Source organism: Nyctereutes procyonoides, unplaced genomic scaffold (assembly GCF_905146905.1).
Source record: "Nyctereutes procyonoides isolate TBG_1078 unplaced genomic scaffold, NYPRO_anot_genome, whole genome shotgun sequence".
NCBI lineage: Eukaryota > Metazoa > Chordata > Mammalia > Carnivora > Canidae > Nyctereutes > Nyctereutes procyonoides.
Window position 1 is genome coordinate 21,983,023 of NW_026575037.1, and position 21,740 is coordinate 22,004,762.

General features: G+C 47.7%; 1 protein-coding gene across 3 annotated transcripts in view; it reads left to right on the forward strand.

The window, feature by feature from the left end:
• Positions 1-10,383, forward strand: part of CRB1 (crumbs cell polarity complex component 1) — a 140,298-nt gene extending 129,915 nt beyond the window's left edge. For all 3 annotated transcript variants that reach the window (XM_055319423.1, XM_055319426.1, XM_055319424.1), the window contains one exon: positions 10,168-10,383. In XM_055319423.1, the coding sequence (XP_055175398.1) occupies positions 10,168-10,383 (216 nt within the window). The remainder of the gene's footprint in view (positions 1-10,167) is intronic.
• Positions 10,384-21,740: the final 11,357 nt, after the last annotated feature.

Here is a 21,740-nt window from a genome sequence, read left to right on the forward strand (position 1 = left end):
TAAGCTCTGGAACGGCGGAGGAAGGGGTAGTGGAAGAAACGAGATCTACAAATTTGGGGTTTGGAGAGATTATTTGCATTATAAAAAATAGTTGAGAAATATTATTGTCTAAGTTGTTTTGTTTTATTGGAGGGGCGGGGATGGGGGCAATTGAAACCTAAAGAAAATCAGGAAAAAAAATAGCATAATGAACACATGTAGTCTTTACCCAACTTCAGTAATTTTTTTTAACATTTGCTACCTGTGAATATACACATTTTTTTTTTTTGGCTGCCTATTTAGAAAGTAGGTTGCAGGCATTCTAATATTTTATTGCTAACGATTTCACCAAGTATCTCGAAAGAAAAAGACCTCCTTCTACAGCCACAACACTGGTATCACATTTAAGAAATTCATCGTCATCCCGTGTTCAGCTTTCTCTAATTGTCTCAATAAAGTCCTTCCTTTATAGATTTTGTTTTCCATCCAGGATACAATCGATCGCATTTAGTTGCCAGGTGGTTGCTTTTTAGTATCTTTTAATCTCAAATCCCTCTGCCTTTTAAGTCATTTGCTAAATATTTTCTTGCCATTGAAATTCTGTATAAAATCAACTGACATCTTCATCAGTCACCTGATTCTCAAACTCACGATGGCAGAGATGGGGTATAAAGGAATCGAAACCCCTTTCTGCCCAATAAGCCCCTGGTTGATAAGGCATTTCTCTTGGCATAGAAATAGAGGAGTAGACATTCGAAGTTGGTACATTTTGAATAAGAGGTACAGGCCATGTGTGCTGGGGAAGGACCAGCAGAGAACATACCTGAAACTGCGCCCGGGACTCTGGCCCCTGCTCCCCGGGGGGAGAGGAGACCGAGCTTCCTGGAAAGGAATCGAGGTGGCTTCCATGCCCGGGCTGGGCAAACGCTCTCCTGACAGAGGAGCCGCTGCTCCTCATTCTCCTTCTCCCTTCGAGGCTCTACATAAGCACCTCGTTCTCCCTTAGGCGTCCTGGGCAAGCGCAAGTATGCCAACACCCCCCCCCTTTCTCCTCCCTGCCGCTGGATCATGGGGCTTCCTTCTGTCTTCAACACCTTTCTTCACCTCCACCTCCCAGGGCCCTCCTTTGAGAAACGTGGGGGCCGTCAGGAAGTCGCCCTCCTGCCCCTTTTCTTTTCTTTGCCGTCACCTGTAACATCACAGCTCTCTCAGGGACCTGTGGTTGTTGGGGTGGCTGCCCCAACCGCCAGGCCCTACCACTAAGTCCTGAGTTTTTTTAAAGACAATGGCTGTGCCTTTGAACTCCATCTACCTAGGGCCTAACATGCTCCCTGAAGCTTTGCAGGCATTCAGTGAAAATCTATTGGCTGAGTGAATGGACCCGTGAACAGAGGAGTGAATGAAGAGCACCCCCAATCAGCTTTCTGGGCCTATTATACAGAACTCTTCTTACGACTGAAAACAATTTAATAGTGCATTGACTTGAGCAACGAACATTACAAGTGTGGAGTCAATAACGATTGATCAGCCCCTTTGTGCAAAACACTGCACTTTGTATTATTGAAATGTTCTGGAGGAAATAGGTGCTCATTCCTGAGTCCTAAGGGGAGGGACAGAATTTGGCCAAACCCACAATGAGCCACGTGAGCACATTCCCCTGCGCCCTACAGGCCACGGGCGCCCAGGTGCACCTCGCTTCCCAGGTCTTTTTTTTATGATTTTATTTATTTATTCATGAGAGAGAGAGAGGCAGAGACACAGGCAGAGGGAGAAGCAGGCCCCCTGCAGGGAGCCCGATGTGGGACTTGATCCCAGGACCCCGGGATCACGCCCTGGGCCAAAGGCAGATACTCAACCGCTGAGCCAGCTAGGCATCTCATATATTTTGTATTTTTAAAAAATTGTCTCTAGCAGCTGCTGCTTGTGCCCCCAAAGGTTGATTTCATCCTGGCTCTGAGGAGCAGGAAAAGGTTAAAAAAAAAAAAAAAAGATCATTTGTGGCAAATTTTGCATAAAGGGATAACATCCAGCTGCCTTCGTGGCCACGCCGTGGCCAGGTGCCCGTCTTTCCTTCCCTGCCGCCCCCCCCGCACCAGTGGCAGCACCCCAAGACGCTGCCCCCCCATCGGGCAGGCACTGGGAAAGCCCCGGGCCAGGAGACCGAGGGAGCGAGGCGGAGAGGCACCTGTGGCTCCACCGCGCTTCCGTCCCAGCGGGGGATGCGGATGTGCCCCGGCAGGTGGTGCGGGTCTGTGTTCGGGCACACACGAAGCCGCTCGCGGGGGAGAGTGAGGGGCGGCCTTCCTGAGACCCCCCGCCCCGGGCTGGGCCGCCCCAGGAGTGACAATACTGTGTGAGCGCAGCCTGGGTCGGCGTGAATGGCAGCTGTTATCTTTGAACAATAAATTCTCACACACACACACACACACACGAGAAAGGAAAAGAAAAGAAAAGAAAGAAGAGAAAGAGAAAAAAGAAAGAGAAAAGAAAGAAGAAAGAAAGAAAGGGAAAAAAGAGAAAAGGGAAAAGAAAGAAGAAAGAAAAGGAAAAAAAGAAAGAAGAAAGAAGAGAGAAAAAAGAAAACGAAAGAAAAAGAAAACAAAGAAAGAAAAAGAAAAAAGAAAAAAAGAAAGAAAGAAAGAAAAGGAAAAAAGAAAAAGAAGAGAAGAGAAAGAAAAAGAGAAAAGAAAGAAAAAGAAAAGAAAGAAAGAAGAAAGGAAAAGAAAGAGAGAAAGAAAAAGAAAAAGAAAGAAAGAAAGAAAAAAGAAAAGAAAAAAGAAAAGAAAACCGAATGCAGTCTTGACCGTGGGCGGCCGGGGTGTCCGTTCTCGAACGAGATGGGGAGAGGCAAGGTTTTTCCCTGAAAACAATCCCATCCCTTACTCCCCCCACGGAGGGGAGAAAAATCGGAAGGCGGTGTCCCCAGACCTGAGCTCCCGACCGACCCGACCGTCAGAGGCCTGGAGCGAGGGGTTAGAGACCTGAGGTTAGCAATGCGGGGCCAGGGATCCCTGGGTGGCGCAGCGGTTTGGCGCCTGCCTTTGGCCCAGGGCGTGATCCTGGAGTCCCGGGATCGAATCCCACGTCGGGCTCCCGGTGCATGGAGCCTGCTTCTCCCTCTGCCTGTGTCTCTGCCTCTCTCTCTCTCTCTCTCTATCTATATCTTATATATCTATATCGTAAATAAATAAAAATTAAAAAAAAAAAGGAATGCGGGGCCCAAGGCCCAGGACGCTGGGACCGCGCTGCCCTGCGCACCCCGCATCTCTACCCGCAGCGCATCTGTGCGCCGTGGGTGACCCAGAATCAGCTGTGCAGCGCGGGACCGCGACCCTTCGTGATCAGTGTCCCGGCGGGTTCCCGGCTCAGAACCACCGAGCCCTCTCCCCGAAGGTCCAGGGGAGGGCCCCCGTGGTGCCGGGTGCCAGGGGGAGGTGTCACCCAGCGCTAGAGCACCGGGCACGTAGCCAATGCTGGATCCACTGCCAGGGGCTCGTGTTTCTCCCATGTACCTACACCCCAGTTCCCCCACCGCAGTTCCAGACTCTTCCACAGGCCGGATATGGAAGTCACTGGGGAAGATTCCCAGGCCCGCGCCTCCCTGTGCTGTGCTCGCTGGACTCTCATCTCAGTGGAGTTTCCACGGCTGGTGGGGTGGACACCCCCATCAGTGTGGGCCCAGTGAGGGGGTGATGGCTGGTGAGAAAGGCTTCAGGCAGGGGCGGGGTGCAGGCTCGCCCCGTCCGGGGGTGGGGGGACTGGGGCTCCCTGCTGGTTTGTGCCCAGTGAGCCCAGGGAGGCACCAGTGCGCCCAAGAGAAGCAGAGCCGCGCGGAGGCCCGAGAGCCACTCAGCCTGCGGCCTGGACACCCGGTGCCTCCTCTGTCCCCTGTGCCCTGCCCGCCGCCCTGATGCGGATCTGTGTCGCCCACCCTTTGCTCACGTTACCAAGCCTTGTATTCAGGGGTGACTCACCCCTCCCCCGGTTGTGCCAGGGCCCTTCCCACGTGCTCTCCTTCGGCTCCCCAGGGCTTGATTTTACGCCCCTCCTAACTGTAAAGTGGACAGTTTATTTATGGTCGAAAATTGGCCACTGCAGCAAGTTTAATTTCAAAAACAGAGTTCTGGCCTATATTCAAGATTACTATGGAAATGGCTGTTTCTAGCAATTCCCTGATAAGCTGCAGTTCAAGGACGCAAGTCTCCGTGGGAGGTTTTAACATCCACCAAATGGAAGACCTGCTTGTTGCAACAGTGATTCTCAAGAACTGCTCTCCTGGGTCTTAACCGTGGAATATTCTCTCTCTCTCTCTCTCTCTCTCTCTCTTGCATATGTGAGTTTGTGGGATGAGAGCTCCAGCACCGTCCTCAGTTTGCGTTGGCTGCAGGGACGGGAGCTACATGTTCGAACCAGCCTTGCAAAGCCTCCTCTCTCTGGTGCTTTTCCCCCTGACCGCTAACTCTCGAAGTCCCGCCCTTCCTTACCTGCCCAGGGAACACAAACCGGCACAAGCCAGTTTCCAAAGCTCACCTCCTGGAGCGGGACTGGGGCCGGTGACCAGCAGGGACCCCCCAACAGCTCCAGGTCCCATCTCTGCACCTGCCCTGGGAGACCCGACTCCGGGAAGGGTCGTTAGGTCTTTGGCTTCCCGGGGGTGCTTCCCGGGAGGCGGGTATTGGTTTGTTTTTTGTGTTTTTTTGGATTTATTTAGAATTCATTTAAATTTTATTTTACATTTGATTCATAAGAGAGAACGAGAGGGAGGCAGAGACACAGGCAGAGGGAGAAGCAGGCCCCATGCGGGGAGCCCGACGCGGGACTCGATCCCGGGGCCCGGGGTCACGGCCGGGGTCACGCCCTGGGCTGCCCCTGGAAGGCGGTTTAAGCCGGGAGCATCCCCAGCAGCGGGGCCGCCGCGTTCACCACCGACTTCGCCAAAGCCAGGCGGCGGAGCGAGGCCCCGGCAGGTGGCCCTGGGGGTCCTGCTCTCCCGGAGCTGCGGGCCCTCCCTTGGACACGCGAGGTCAAGCGGAGAAACCCAGGAGGTTCCCTGCCTTTCGCGGGCTCCTGCCGACGTGTGGGCGGTTCCCACGCTCTCCTCGGTGCTGTCACCCGCCCTAGACCCCGTGACAGGTGCTGAGGGCCGACGTGGCCCCGGTCTTCCTCCTGGACAGGCCGCCCCATTCTGTGTCCTCCAGAGTTGGGGGAGCTGCTCCGTTGGGGCGGGGGCCGAGCCCGACGGCCCGGCGGGTGGCGCTGCCCCAGCTCCTCATGGGCACCTTCGGGGCGCCCGTGCACCGGCCCTCGCGCCCCCAGTCGGCCCAGGGTGGCGCCTCCCCAGCTCCTCGTGGGCGCCCCCGGGGTGCCCGTGAACTGACCCCGTGCCCCCAGTCAGCCCGGGGACGGCGCCTCCCCGGCGGGCTCCGAGGCTGGGAGGTGTTCTGCGGCCGGAGCAGGCCCAGGGAGACGGGCGGGGGTTGGGGTTGGGGGTGGGGGGTGGGGGTGGGGGTGCACTGTGGGTGGCGACGAGCAAGCGCCCCCGGGCAGCTGTGCGACCTGGCGGCGCTCGGGCGGCTGAGCAGCTGGCGGACCGCGGCCCACGGGTCTGCTGCTCCGGCCCCGGCAGCTCCGGCCCCACCCGCGAGTGCGTTAGCAGGTGCGCGCGTTCCCGCCCCCCGCGGAGGAAGCAACAGACTCGCTTTCAAGAATTTAATTTTTTTTTTTTTATTTATGATAGTCACAGAGAGAGAGAGAGAGGCAGAGACACAGGCAGAGGGAGAAGCAGGCTCCATGCACCGGGAGCCTGATGTGGGATTCGATCCCGGGTCTCCAGGATCACGCCCTGGGCCAAAGGCAGGCGCCAAACCGCTGCGCCACCCAGGGATCCCTCGCTTTCAAGAATTTAAAACAGGGCGCCGGGGGTGCTCAGGGGCTGCCTCTGCCTTGGGCTCAGGGCGTGACCCCGGGCCCGGGATCGAGGCCCTTGTCGGGCTCCCCGCACGGACCCCGCTTCTCCCTCTGCCTGGGTCTCTGCCTCTGTGTCTCTCAAGAATAAATAAATAAAATCTTTTAAAAAGAGACAATTAAAAACAGGGGTGGGGGTGTGTGCCTGGGTGACTCAGTCCGTGTCACATCCAACGCTTGGTTTGGGCTCAGTTGTGATGTCTGTGGGATCCGGGCCCTCGGCCGGCTCTGCACTCAGCTCTGAGTCCGCTTGAGATGCTCTTTCTCTCCTTCTGCCTGTCCCGCCCTAAAATAAATAAGTACATAAAAATTCAAAAAGAAAAAAAAACCCTGTGGTTCCAGCATATTCCAGCACGGTCTCAAGTGAGAAGAATTGAAATATAAGGCTTGACAGTTCCACCTCCGAATTCCAGAGTGTACCCTGGCCTTGGGCCACACGGAGGCTGCCGCCCGTCGGTGTTTCAGAATGAATCCTCTTGGGGAAAAAAATAAATAAATAAAAAGCAACACCCACGTATCTTATTCTGCAAATACGGAATTCAAAGCAATTGCAGTTTCGACTAAGCACGGGGAAAATACACATGTTAAGAAGATGCAAGCGTAATAACTGAATAGGGCTTGTAAGGACGCCATTCAAAAAATGACCTTACACGAAGTGTGCAATGAATTGGGGGGTATCTCCGGGGAAGGAGGTTACTAGGGGGTGCAGCGCGAGGCCACGGCCCGCCGGGCAGGTGCAGCGGCCCGAAGATCGCAGCGGTGCTGTGTATTTTCAGCACAGCTGAGGAAGAGCAGAGCAAAAAGGACCTTCCAGCCACGGGGACTCAAGCCACGGGCCCTCGGGAGGCGATTTCCAAACCCCACGGCCCGGCGCAGCCTATAGCAGCGCCCGCTGCCCCGCTCCGGCCCCAGGTCGGCCGCCTGCTTCTTCAAGGCCTTCATCGGCGGCTCGGGATCTGCAGTGTGAGGCTCGGAGTTGGCTCCCTCGGCCGTCCCCCCAGGTACTGAGGGGTGCGGGGTGAGCTTTCGGATGTCGGTGGAACCAGGAGAACGAGCCACGGCCCCTCGGACCCTACACGGTGACGACGGCCCGCGGGCCGGGCTCTGTGCGTTTGGCCTTCCTCTCCTGGCGCCTCCCACCTTCGACTCGCACAGAACTGTGCAAACCCCCCGAGTTTATAGGTGATGCCGACAAGTGTCGGGGCCAGGACGCAGCCTCTGGACACTGGAGGCCGGGCCGTGGGCCGCGGGCCGTGAGGTGGCCGCGAGGTGGCCGCGAGGTGGCCGCGAGGGGCCTGAACCTCGGGCCTCGACGGCGGGCTTCCCCTGGCACCACCGAGACCTTGCGGGGCAGGGGGCAGGCGGCCGTCGGCCTCTGGTTTGGCCCGACTGAGCTGTCACAAGGACTCTGGGGCCTCCTCGGTCTCCTGCGAGGTGGCGGCCCGGGCGGTCTCCTGTGCGGGCCTCCTCAGTGGCCTCGGCCGCGGGCTGAGCGAGAAGGGCCCAGAAACATTTGGGCAAGAGAAGCAAACCAGGCAGCCTGCCTCCTCTCTGGAGGCGCACCCCCCCCCCCACCTGGTGGGGGTGGGGAGCAGTCGTGTCCTCCTGAGGATGACAGTTTACGGGGCGGACGAAGACGAAGCCAACAGCCAGGAACAAGGGGACAGGCCTCCGCCGCCCCGACAGTAGCAGGGGGTTTTGCTGGTGGGATTCCAGCTGGCCCTGTCAGGCTTTGACCTCTCAAGGCCAAGCCTATGGCTCCACTCATTTTTCCCAGGCCGCAGCTGTCTTTGCAGATAAAGGATGTAATGACTCTCGGAAGGGCCACACAGACTGGCGGGAGGAGGACTCGCCCTGTGGTGGGGGCAAACTATTTTGCCCCCCAAACTGCAGACTTCTGTGATTCTGAATTCTCTGTGTACTTGACTCCTAAGCTCCTCTAACTGAGGGACGTAAAGTGGTCACAAGCCAGGGTCTTTCAGAGCCACGTGAAAAGTGTTGACGGGAGCCGGATGGTTTCTATCTACTCACACAACATGCCCGAGTGTTTTCTGAAATGAGCTTTTCCCAAACTGAGCTCAGCGTCTTCCTGCACAAACCTGTTCTCTCCTCCTACGTACCGCGTCCCCGTCCAGGATAGCCCCGTCTACGCGGTCATCTCATGTGGAAGCATCAGTCACCTTGTGTCTCCTCTGCTGTTGCCCAGCCTCACTCGGTCTGAGAGGGAGCAACTCTGCCTGAGAAATCTCCCTCAACCGTTCCTTCCCTCCAATCCCCCTTCCATTGGTAAATACATTGCTTGTCGTGACTAAGAAAATCAACTCCTATTTTCTCCTCGTTTCTTCCCCACTTTCACGTCATCCGTCACCCTGTAACCAGAGCCAAATTAATAAAATACAGATCAGATCACATGAGGCTACTGCTCAAACTCCTACGGTGCCCACCCCCACCCCACCCCCGCCACTGACTATGGGACAAAATCCGAATATCAGTGTGGTACTTAGATTTCTTATAAGATGAATCTACTTTATGGTTCTATCTCTTACCAACTTTTAAAATCCTTTCCCATTTCAAACACACGTACTCTTGGACCATATTTTTGGTCACATTGGATTTCTTACTGTTGCCCCAAACGCTAAGGACTTTAATGTTCCCTCGTCCTTTTTATTTCAAATTGTTCCATCCAAGTAGAAGTTCCTGCTTGAAATATTTGAATGTTCTCTCACCCTTCAAAGAACAATCACATTCCAATACGACGCCACCTGCACCCCGATAGGTTCGTTTGTGACACTATCGTAATCTGTATTTATAAAATATTCTGATCATTCGTGCATATGTGTATGTGGGGGGGGTGTTCCCTCCTCTTATCACAGAATCTGAGCTAAAATACCTGACTTTGTGTAGGAATTTTGGGGGGGGATTTTTGGCTTTTTTTTTTCTTTTCTTTTTCTCAGTTGTTATTTAAATTCTAGTTAGTTGACATACAGTGCAATTTGGGTCAAGAGTAGAATTCAGTGGTTCACCACTTACAACACCGTGGATTATCTTGGTATTTTCATTTCCTAGCTCGATAAAGTGCTCAGGATAGATGCTCAATAGCGTTGAGTGAATGAGCAGAACTGGTAGGGAGCACAGCCAAGACAACGCTATGAAGAGATACGATATTAAATGAATTGTGTGACGGTGTAAACCTTTGAACCAAAAAAGACTAAGGAGAGTGAAGATATATAAAACTCCTTAGGATGCTCAACTAAACCAAGATTCCATGTATCAGTAGCTTGGTTGGGTGATGGGGTCACAGAGAAAGCTAAATGAAAAGGGGACCTCGTTTAACCCCACTTTTACTGAGACCAAACTATTTCTTTGAAAATCAGTCAAAAAATTCACATAGTGCCTGCTTCCTACCTTCCACACCGCCCTGCACCTAAATCGCAGTCTCATGTCACTCAGAGCTAGAAAGTGCTCAGCAAACCCAGGTGAACGAACATTAAAGAAACCTTTGTGTACGAGTAACACCCCTGAGAGCCCAGGATCCAGCTCCTCCCAACAGGGCTCTACGTGCAGTTTTCTGTTTCTAGATGTCTGGTTCGACATCGAACGCCTATGGGTTTTTTGAGGGTTTTTTTTTGTTTTGTTTTGTTTTTGTTTTTGTTTTTGTTTTTGTTTTTGTTTTTTACAACAATTCAGTTGTCACATCGAATCCAAATCAAAGCGATGACTGTGGGAAGGGCCCGCGGGACTAGCACGTGCGGCTCCTCCACTGTCTCGGGATCTTTCCCAGGAGACCCAGCTAATTTAATTTGCTTCTTTTCCAACAAAAACAAAAACAAAAACAAAAAGCAAAGAAAAGCCTGTAAAACAACTATTCCTTCAATCCAAAACCAGAGCTTCCAGCAAGGGAGGGAAGATACGGTGAATAATGTGTTGGTGTAGACGGAGAACTCGTAGAGATAGACGGCGGGGGTCTTCAGGCCGCAGAGGGAATCGAGCGGATAGTTCGTGCCACACTTCCCGACTCTAGACCTTGGCTGGTACAACCGTAGTCGTCCTGTCGTGACCGGGACCAGGAAAGGCCCACTTCCCTTCCGCACCTTGGGCTCTGTCGGTACTGAGTGGCGCCGGCCTTGCGCGTGCGCTTGCTGTGCATCCCAGGGTAGCTCCAACGTCCTGAGCGTTTACCTTTGCTCCCCCTAACTCCCCTCACGGTTGTTTCAATCCCTCCAGTTGGCAGATGACTTGATCTCGGACATTTTCACCACCCTTGGCTCGGTGACGACAGTCTTGGTGTTGATCCTCTTTCTGGCCGTGGTTGCTTCTGTGGTTGCCTCCAACAAAAGGGCAACTCAGGGAACCTACAGCCCCAGCCGTCAGGAAAAGGAGGGCTCTCGAGTGGAAATGTGGAGCATGAGGCCACCCCCCGCCCTGGAGAGGCTGATTTAGGAGCCTTCTGTCTCCTGGGAAAGAGATCCGCACGCTGCGAAGCTGAGGACTGCACCGACGGTCTTTCCAACGTATCTGGACGTAACAATTTGCAACTGGGATTTCACAGAAACCCTGGGCAAGATCCCTTCGGCTGCCTTAAGGACGTGCGTGGTTCGACCTGACATCATCGTTTCATTACATTAGCCAACCCCAGAACAATGTTTTCGCGCCAGTAATTTCAGCCTCATAATTAGCAAAAATACCTCCCAGGGGACAGTGTCTTCTGGGAAAGCCTCCAGTGCCTATCACTGGAAAGCCTCCAGTGTCCCCTTGCAACCTGGGGACACCTTTCTTCGTTTGCCCATTAGCTGGCAGTGTTTTTTTTTTCTTTTTTAATGCAAAAACTACAAAATGCAATTCTCACTCTTCTTCTCATGTGGTGAAAGGTTTCAGTTGTACACCTATGATGAGATGCACACTTTTGCCTTTTAATCATGGACTCAAGAAAGCCCTGGGAATGATCTATGTTTAAAAAGTGACCCGATGTCAACTAATAAAAATGGAAATGTGGTCATTCTCCTTTTATGAGTATTTTTTGTATTTTGTGATATTACATGCGATCAAGGTAGCCTCTAGTTGCATTTGAGGAACCTTCTTAGAAGTTAGATATTTTAACGACATCATCTCAAGCATTACGTTACAAGACGTTTTCTACAAGGGGTTGCTTACAGTCAACATATTTCTCTAGACAGAAAACAAGATAAAATGAAAACTCAAATTCTCAAACCTAAAAGACCGGACTCTTTCCTTCCAGCTGTTCTTTGGTAAGTCAGAGTCAGTGTCAGTGACATTGTCTAAAGGTGAGAAAGAACCCCACCCAAAGTGAGGTGTCTGCACTTTAAGGGGTAAGTGTGTAAGACTGTGGGGTACAGAGAGAAAAATACTAGAAAATACTAAAAGTTTGGTTAGAATTGTATATATGTTTTAAAATTAAAACATTAAGGTAGCATACAAATCAAAGTCTAAAATATACACAGTAAAATAGCATATGCATTTAATATACGTGTATATTTGGGATATATGCTCAAAAATTTTAATGACATGAATTTTAAAACCTGCTCGAGAGCAATCCATCGTCCTCGACTGCTGGAGGACATCCCTGGAGAAGTTCTCCCTCTCTCTTCCACGTCATCAGTTTTCCCACTGCTGGATCGTCCCGACAGCACCAAACACGCGGTCAGGTTTCCTGTGATGTCAGGTTCTCTCCTGGGGCCCACTTCAGTTACTGTTCATTCCTTCCCCGTCCCTTTCAGCAAAACATCCCCCTAAGAGTTTTCTATACGCTCTGCCTCTCCTCCCTCTCCCCTCAATCTCTCTTGAACTCAAACTAATCCGACTTTGCTCTGCACCCCGCTCCATGAAACAGCTCACGTCAGGGTTGCCGCCGACCTCCACGCTGCCAAACACGGTGTTGGATCCTCAGTTCTCAGCTAACCTGCCCTCTCAGTGGCCTTTGAGACAACTGTCATTCCTGTCTGCAGATACTTTCCACCCAGCGAGACCCATTTCATCTTCATTGTCCCCATACTTCCCTGTCCAGCTTCTTCCCCTCCTCCTTCATTACCCATCATCTTCCTGACCTTTGTGCAATTTTTTTCCACACTGATTGTCACAACTTGTCGAATCAGAGACATTTTTGCTCTCTACTTCCTCGGACTAGAATTTAAGTTACATGAAGACGAGAACTTCTTTTCTTTCACTGCCATATTCACCTAGAACAGGCCTAAAACGCAATCGATACTTTCTATTGTGAACAAATAATGAATCAATGTCGTGCAAATTTGTACCTGACCCCAGCAAACCCCCAGCTGCCCAAGTTTAGTGTGGGCTCGCTTTGGATGGCAGCTCTGCGCTGCGGGCGCGGGGCTCGGGGCTCGGGGCACCGGGCCCGGGCCGGGTGTAGAGCGGCCCCAGCCGTGACTTGCTGCCCGGGTGGCCCGGCCGGGGCGGCCCCTGGGAGAAGCGCAGCAGGGGTGCGCTCACCGGTCACAGGAAGGCCTCAAGAGGCTGCCGCGCCGCCCCTGCAGTCCCAGCCAGGGCAAGGGAGGCAGGAGGTGACAAAGGACCAGCCTTGAAGTGGGCCTTCCAACCTGCCCCATCTCCCTTCCTGGCCTCCCCACCCCGGCTACCAGGTGGTCTGGGCCCCGGGGTGGGGGGAGGCTCTGACGCTCACCTGCCCAGGTGGGCCTGGGAGGCACCGCCCCGGGAAGGTGGATGATGCTCCTGATCCTGAGGGGCCTGGAGGCCGGTGGTTGCCCCGCGGAGGACCGCTGTCGTCTCCTTTAAAACCTTACACCAGCTCTTCGACAGAGGAACTCCTGTCCCTCATTTTAAGAGCCTCTGGAGACAGAGAAACACGCGGTTTCAATTTCCTATCTGCCCCATTCAGGTGATGTAAACTTAGGCCAAAAAGTGGGAACCACACTTCTGTCCCCTGGACATATATGACAGTTCTTAGTGTCAAGCGCTTCGCTGTGGGCAGGCGCACGCGTGTCGGGTTCACTATTGTTATTCGGATAAGGGGGGGCATTAGCAGGACGAGGGGCAGCTCCGTTTCTCCTACCTTCTCCCCTGAACAGACCGCAGACCCTGGGGGTAACCGGTCGGCCTACCCTCCTGAACATCCATCCTCTGCCGCATTTGTAAAAGAGGGGGCTTTGTGCAGAGCGAGATAGATGGCCCCGTGAGGGCTCTCCTCGTCTATGAGACTGACATGAACCGCACATACTACTTGCATGTTCAACACCATACCAGAAAATAAATCAAAAGGTCTCAGGTCTCTCAGTCTCCCAAACAACTGATGATAAGAATATATAAGAATATATTTTTTTTAAGTTTTGCTTTACAGAGATGACTTTTTGTTTTCTTTTTACCCAGGCTTTTAGGGATTACTCCTTAAGCCTCTTTTGTTTAGGAATCACAATCGTCTACAGTCCCCAAGAGCAAGCAAGATTGACCCAGGTATTTTGATGTAAATCATCCTTTTAATGATTAGGGAGCCAACTTCACCTGGTTTTATGCTCTACGGGGGTATGATTCAAACCATGACACTTTCCTTAATCCTGGAGTGAATATGACCTTTCACATTTTCAATCTGCTTCCAGCAAAAGTGCAACTTTACTGCTGTGCATTGCACCGAATAGTGATGACAAAAATGCATGTTTCCAATTTAAGCCCATTCTTCTGTGATTTGGTGCCCAGGTTTCGTTTTACATGTTTCCAGAAACCCGGGAACAATTATCCATCAAATATATTTGGCAGTACTGGCCTAAGGACAGTTGCTTTAGGAACCAATCCCAGATTCTCCTAATATGTTGGGTGACAAGGTGACAATGGCCCCTTGAAAACCACACCCAAATCCACATCTTCCAGCTCTAAGTGGAATATCCCTTGGAGGTGCTCATGGTTTACAGCTTGAGGCTTCAAAATCAGAGCTCATTCGGGGCTGAAATGAAGCAAACCCTAAGTGGATACGAGTATAGATGTTGTTAAAAGTCCCCAAATATAGGTGCTCCAGAAACCTGTTGCAACTCAGCCCTTCCTGTCACGGGTTTGGATGTGTCCATTCGATCAGTAACGTTCTCACCATCCAAAAGCCATTTATTGCTTGGGGCAGTGATCCACAAGATGACTTCTGGGTTGGCTTCCCCATAACAGAGAGAATTCAGAACACTTATTTTTCCTGCTTTTCTAAAGAAGGAAGGAAAGAAAAGGAAAGGAAAGGAAAGGAAAGAAAGGAAAGGAAAGGAAAGGAAAGGAAAGGAAAGGAAAGGAAAGGAAAGGAAAGGAAAGGAAAGGAAGAAAGGAAGGAAGGAAGAAAGAAAGAAAGAAAGAAAGAGAAAAAGAAAGATAGAAAGAAAGAAAGAAAGAAGAAAGAAAAGAAAAAAGAAAAGAAAAGAAAAAGAAAAGAAAAGAAAGAAAGAAAAGAGAAATGCTCTTCGTTTGAACAATTTGGAAAAAATTAATTTTGCAAAAAGATAAAAAAAACTAAACGCTAACCACCAAGTGTAGGTTCAATTTGAAAATATCCTGCCATGTGGAAAAATTCAGTTAAGTCTTCCTCTTAAACAGTTTCTTTTATAGAGATCCTAAAATTATTAGGTCTCTGAGGTCCAGAATATAGACATCCTCTGGGGAACTCAAGCTCACATCTCCTAACATCTCCTAGTCTGTTATTTTTCTAATTCATTGATATTTCATTTTCTGGTAGACAGAGGGAAGCCAGAAGGTCCTCTTAACGGGTGATCAGACTAGAACACGGATTTCAATCCAGCATCCCTCCATGGCCAAGTACTAATTTAGTTCAAATATTGAATGAATCTATAGTAAATGTACTTAAGTGTCTCAAACTGAAGAGGATCAAGGACAACCTAATAATCGTGGACTGTCCCTGTGAAATGGCCAGAATCACGTTAGGGGAGATTCCAATTTGTTGTTTTATTTAGTATGTGGTAGAGTGCTGTTGCTTTGGTAGAATGAGAGGTTTGTCAAAGGGAGAAAAAGAATATAGGAAATATTGTTTTTAATTAGAAAGGAAAATACAATATTGATAGAGGCCACCAAAATTATTTGAAATGAAATACAAATTAAGTCCAGAACCTCTCTCTTGAAAACGCTGGCCAAACACAACCAAATGATAATATTACATTTATTTAGATTTAATGGAGTTCAGTAACTTACATGAATATTGTTTTGATCTATTGAAAGCATCTTAGTAGACCTCGTATCAGTCTTCGAGAATTACTAGCCCAGAGAGGAGACAATTGTGAAAGATTCAGAAGTGTCCTAAAAATAAACTCATTGTTGCCTTGCATATTTAATCTTAAATCTTGTTTAATAAATATATTCAATTTGTTTTAAAGGGGGCGACTAGGCCTCTTTTCAGAAGCTATTTCTGTTTTCTTTGATCAAGAAATTAAAACTAGAGATAATAAATCTAGGTAAAAAAAAATATTTCAAGATGGCAGATCAATTCATAATTTAAAATTCCAGGGAGGGATCCCTGGGTGGCGCAGCGGTTTGGCGGCTGCCTTTGGCCCAGGGCGCGACCCTGGAGACCCGGGATCGAGTCCCACATCGGGCTCCCGGTGCATGGAGCCTGCTTCTCCCTCTGCCTGTGTCTCTGCCTCTCTCTCTCTCTCTCTCTGTGATGACTATCATAAATAAATAAATAAAAATTAAAAATAAATAAATAAATAAAATTCCAGGGAGATCCTGGTAGCATTTAGGGATAAAATTGGTCAACAACAGTCATCACCCTGCATGAAAGTCATTGCTGAGAAGAGACTAAACAAACTTCACATTATTTAATCAATTATACAGAGAAAGTAAAAACAGATTTTGGGGAAGCCATGATGTTTTTCATCACTGCTACAAGTTAGATATAAAAAGTTCCATTTTGAAGTCAATTTATTTTCCCCTTAAGCCTAAAAATTTCTCTATGCTGGCATGAGATGCCAGTTGGGATGGTAGTTAGTGAGTGTGTCCTCAGGTAGAGGATAAGGATGATAATCCGGCCCTCATCACTGCTCTCTTTAAATAGCTCTCTTTGTAAAAAAAACAAACAAGTATTTGTGATCATTGAATATTTGCAGCAATAGTTGAAGAAACAGAGCACTTACCATTTTAAGTGTGAACTTCCTCACGGAATGTTTAATCCAACTGTGTGTTCTGACTTCTCTTTCCCTCCGAGTTCCTGAGTGTAAACCTCTTTTCCAGTCATATTCTCCTGCTATTTATTAAAGACTCATTAACTCAAATCTCCACTGAAAAATCCTGAAATTCCAATCCCTACAAGATTGCCTCTTCTTATCTGAATGAAAAATATCAACTAATCATCTCTGCTTTCTCCTTTTATGGTAAGATAAAGGGCACCCCCACTACTCCCTCAATGGTGACTCGCGGTAGAGCATAGGAAAGGGTGAAGACATTGAAGTACTGCAGCCTCCTTAGTCCCCTTTGATGTGTTGACCTTTACGGGTGTCTCATTCTCGTCACTCCTGGCAGCAGGAGTAAAGCATGCAGGCAGCAACGGCGGCCTCAGAGGACTCCATCAACCACTCCTACTCTGTAGATTAGGCTTCCGGAGGCCACTGTGAGAGAGGTCTGGTGGGGATGTATTCCTGGGTCCCGTAAACGTCACCAGGTCAGCAGTGGCTGCACAAATCATCACTGTTCCCTTACAGTGATGAGCCATCAGGTAACAGTTAGAGGGGACACAGCTCCTGCAACAATTGGCACTTTCCAGAACTTTTTTAGTCTCTTCAAATTCATTAGGAGATTAAGCCTCTCTTGTGGTCAACACACACTTAAGTCAGAGTCCTTTCCACGCACTAACTCCCTTGAAGAGTTTCAACAAATCTCTCCACCTGCTCCTAAGAATGGCCTGATCTTAGGACACACAGATAAGAGCCTGGTAACCCCAGGATTCTGCAAGGCAGATACGCACACGTAACCCTGACTGGTGACCTGGATCAACATGCAGATGGTGAAAATCTGCCTAGCAAGTAACTGCCATGTTAGTGGAAACATTCGTAGGCAGCCGTAGCTATTTTTCTCTCATCACTGTTGGGTCCCAGTAGACTTTCTTGTATATCAGCATCATATCCCTTTGTGACCTATGAAAGGAAGTGCGATCTAAGTTTTCCTTGTTCAATACTATTTATTTTTCAGCACAGAGTATTCTGTTCTGCCGTAAAGTCCACTCCTTAATCATTTTCTGCTACTTCTTCCACCTATAAGACAAGGAAGCAGGGATCCCTGGGTGGCGCAGCGGTTTGGCGCCTGCCTTTGGCCCAGGGCGCAATCCTGGAGACCCGGGATCGAATCCCACGTCGGGCTCCCGGTGCATGGAGCCTGCTTCGCCCTCTGCCTGTGTCTCTGCCTCTCTCTCTCTCTCTCTCTCTCTCTCTCTCTGTGACTATCATAAATAAATAAATTAAAAAAAATAAAAAAAAAGACAAGGAAGCAAACTGAGCTGGCTGGTAACTCCCGGGCATCTCCCTACATTCTGCACCTCTCATCTTCTAGGTGTTGGATCACTAAAGTTAATTAAATACAGGTATCTGATCCCTCCAAAGGGTTTCCTACTCCTGCCTCAATTTCCCAACTTATTCTTTTATGGAAGGAGAGTTTCACGGATGCTCAGACCTCTAAGGCTTTCCATACTTCCTAACCCACGTGAGGTTATCAAAATGCATGTGTTCTGAATTATTCAAACATATCTGGAACATACCAATCTGATTTTAAAACCAGTACATATAATAATACTTTCCTCACATTCATTCTAAATAGAATTATTCTGTTCATTTAATGAAAAAAAAATCACCAAATGTCTTGCATTTGGTGCCAAGTACATCATTAATTTAAATCAAACATTATCGATCTTACCTGGGAGGAGACACGCTGGTGGTAGAAAAGATTGCACAAAACACATAGAAATTTCTGAAAGGAGTCAATTATCCTGAAGGGAGATTGTTTTATTGTCCAGGGCAAAAAAGTAGCAGAGCTCCAAGACATGCTCCTGTGTGGAGGGAGGTAGTAAAGGATGGGGAAGAGAGGGAAAGGAGAAGCCAACTATATAAACGCTGGTCTGGTGACATTTAAAATGTGATAGGATGAGAAAGGTTAAAAAAAATAAAGTTCAGCCTTCAAGCAAGGGCACTCAAGACAAATCACAAAATAAGATGCAGCTAATTAGGCTGAAATTTCCACTTTGCTGAGTATGTCGTTCAAAGTATCCATGTTATCCAACGAGATCATGACCTGCTTTACCATGTGCCAAGGGTCAAATCTGATGAGGATTCTATCAAATAATTTAAATACCAATAAGTTTTAGATGACCTCTAAATTCTTTCCTGCTATGCTAACATTTTCAAAATCCTCAAACAAATACGCATAGAGAAATCACTGGAACAAACCAAATGCCAGTTGCTTGTGTATATTATTCAGTTTAAACCTCAAAATACATAATGGTCTGTACTGTTAACACTGTTAACCCAGACTAACCTATAGCTTGTAATACATGAGTGTTAGCAAAGCAACTTGAAAATCCTTTTAAAATCTTGGAATCAAGAGGTCCAGAGACTTTTAATTTGCCTTTTAATTGCAAGTCAAACACGAATATTAATACTCTGCAATAGTCTCCCAAAACAGCATTTCTTGATTGTTATACAGAGTGTTACTTTGCTATTATGTGCATCTGGTCGCCCATGTTTTAAATATAATTTCGACGAGAAATAATCGCTTCAATTTTTCTAGCAGGAAGTTTTTAAAAGACTAATTTCAAGTCTCAATTGTCATTCGTTTAGAAATTCGAGTATTTTTCTAACAGTTTGTCAGTAAGCAGTCCCTTATATAAGGAGCCCATAATGTAAAACAGCATTTTCTCCTAACACTTGTCTCGCAACTTGGGATTTTTGCCCTAATGTCTTGTATCCAATTCAGACATTTACCAAATCTCTGAAAACTTAGCTCTTACTTAAAAATATTTTTTAAGTTTAAATTTGGAGGAAAGCTGAATAAAGTACGAAGTGGATACAGTCAGTGTGTTTGGATATCCCAAAGTGAGACCTCAACTTAGAAACTGGAGTTATAAAAAGGAATGTGTATATTCTCAACACACGCCTTGAAATTAAAGCCTTGCTCAAATGGTCTCATTACAAACACCATCACCATGAAACAGTCTCCTATTTAAAGTAAGCCTGATCCTAAAGTAACGAAAAAGAGTAAGAAGGCTGCCTCCAATGCTGGTTCTTGGACAAAAGAAAAATTTAAAGAAAAAGTCGTAGAAAACGTCTGTGAAGATTTTGAAAGTGTTCGGATGCTCTGAACAGCTTTCCTGGTCTCCCCGAGAATGCTCTCACAGTCAGCATGCATACTCAGGGTGGGGCTCCCCCCACCTGCTCTCCCACAACAGCACATAAAATCAAAAGGGCGAAGGATACCACACACATCACCAACAAGGTTCAGTCAAGATTGAGTTAGCTGAGCTGGAGAGTATGGGAGGACAGAAAGAAAAAGAGAAAAGGAGAATCTGTACAGTAACACAATCTCACCAAAGGGTATTGGGAAATTCCGTACTCCACAATAAAGTCTTGCATAGTGCAATTTGGCAAAAAAAAAAAAAAAAAAAAAAAAAAGGCTTGTTTAATGAAGGAGAGAGTTGATAGGAGAGGAAATCATATCGAGAACGCATGTTTGGCTTGCCATTTAATTTCTGTCCTGCATTTCCGCCTACTATGGAGGTGAAGCTAGCCTGTCAGGCTCACATCCCAGCTTGGTCATTTGTTGGTAAGGGACTTTAAGGATATTACCTATTTTGTTCCTCAGTTTCTTCATGTCTACAAAGAACTAATTACAGTACCTACTCCAGAAACTTATTTAAGATTTATTTACTTTAGAGAGAGAGAGAGAGAAAACAGGTGCACATCGGGGAGGGGCAAGGAGAGAGGGAGAGAGAATTTCAAGCAGACACCATGCTGAGCACAGAGCCCAAGGTGGGGCCTGATCCCACAGCCCTGAGATCATGATCAGAGAGCACGACCTGAGCCGAAACCAAGAGTCGGTTGCCCAACCGACTGTGCCACCCAGGTGCCCCTACTCAGAAACTTTTAAGGACATGATCCACATGATCCAGGCATTTTCCCCCCTCTTTTCAAAGCCATACAGCAAGTTCTAATAAAAAGCTAAGTTTGAAAGCCGCTGGATTAGATTAATATAAGGTTTGTATAGTTTTATGTTACGGTTGTATACTCCAAAATGCCATGAACTCAACCATATACACAAAGGGTCTCAGTAACAATTCATTCTAGGAACAGACACTTCTATTTTAAATAAAAGGATTTAAAGCTTCAGGGAAATTAAGTAACAGACTCAAACCAATGGGAGGACTTAGGGGAAGGTTTTAATTCACCTGGAAACATCCACAGTGCACTATTTTCATGCTATTCATACTGTATTTTTCACATATGTACAAATTTTTTATGTATCTTGTAACTCATTCTGTTCCTTCTAAGCAAGAAAATTCTCAGACTCACTACATAAGAATACTCCAAAGAGGATATTTTCTTTCACTTATACATAAGGAAAATATAATTACGTCTTTTTTTGTTTCTGCATCTATAAATTAAGATATGACCATCTCTCTCATCCACAGACACTTAGAGGTATTGAGGTCACTTCCTGTGAAGGTGGTAGGCAAAATGTTGAAAATAAAAATAAACATACACTTGAAACTAACGTTTCATTGTATTCAACCGTATGTTGATTTTTTCCCTATGTTGATTTAAACAAAGAAAGTTCATTTTTTAAAAATCAATAAAAGTTGGCTAAACCTGAGGCTTATAAGGATAGTACTCTCTTTTCTTGTTGTCAGACCTTTGCTTCTACGGAAACAAGACAGCTTCAGCATACGACTCCCCAAAATTCTGTGCCCAAAGGGAAACTTTGTGCTCGCTGCAGTAGGAGTTTGACTTTTGCCTAAGGTGGGACTATCATAGTTCTTGGGTGCTCACCCTTCTAGTCTCTGGAGCACTGTTCACACACATTTACTGCATTTGATTTCTGTCCTCAACTTTTAAATCAAAGTCAATAAATATTGCATGCATATTGCATCCAGAGCTACAGTTGTTTGACTTGGACAGTCCTGCTCTGGTCTATCTCGGGACATTCCACTTACCTATTCTATGAGGTTAGAGCCTCATGAAATTAGGTGACCACACATGAAAGAATGGATGCCTCTCAAACAGACCTGTCCAGGAAGATCCAGGCTGGAGTTTACACTGTAGCAGTTACGAAGCTCAGAGAGGAGGATGGCCGGGTCCTACAGCACATCCACCTAGAACATCGAGGAGAGCAACTGGCTAATTAGAAAAGAAGAGTCACCACCATGCAAAATTTTAATTATGACCAATTTTATTTCATCACTGCATTGTTGGGCACTTTATGGTAGTATGTAATTCATCCAATATTTGTGTTTGCATATTTTTAAACAATTCCCCAAACAATACTTTTATGCACAATGTCCTCCCAATAGTAGTCAACTTTTTTTTCAGAGATGATTTATACTGTAGCCTCAAGGATGCAAGAACAGTGAACAAATCTCAATGCTGGGTAGGTTTTGACAGATCTCTGTCACCGTGTCTAGCAAAGAGCTCAAGATTTTCAGTCCTTTTAAACAGTTATTCATTTAAAGCAAAAAGAAATAAGCTTTGGGAAAGTCCCGTTTTAACCTCTCAAGTACCTTTTATATAAGAAAGGACTTTATGCATACTAAGTTGTAGACTTCATGGAGTTCATACTTGTTTGCATTGCCG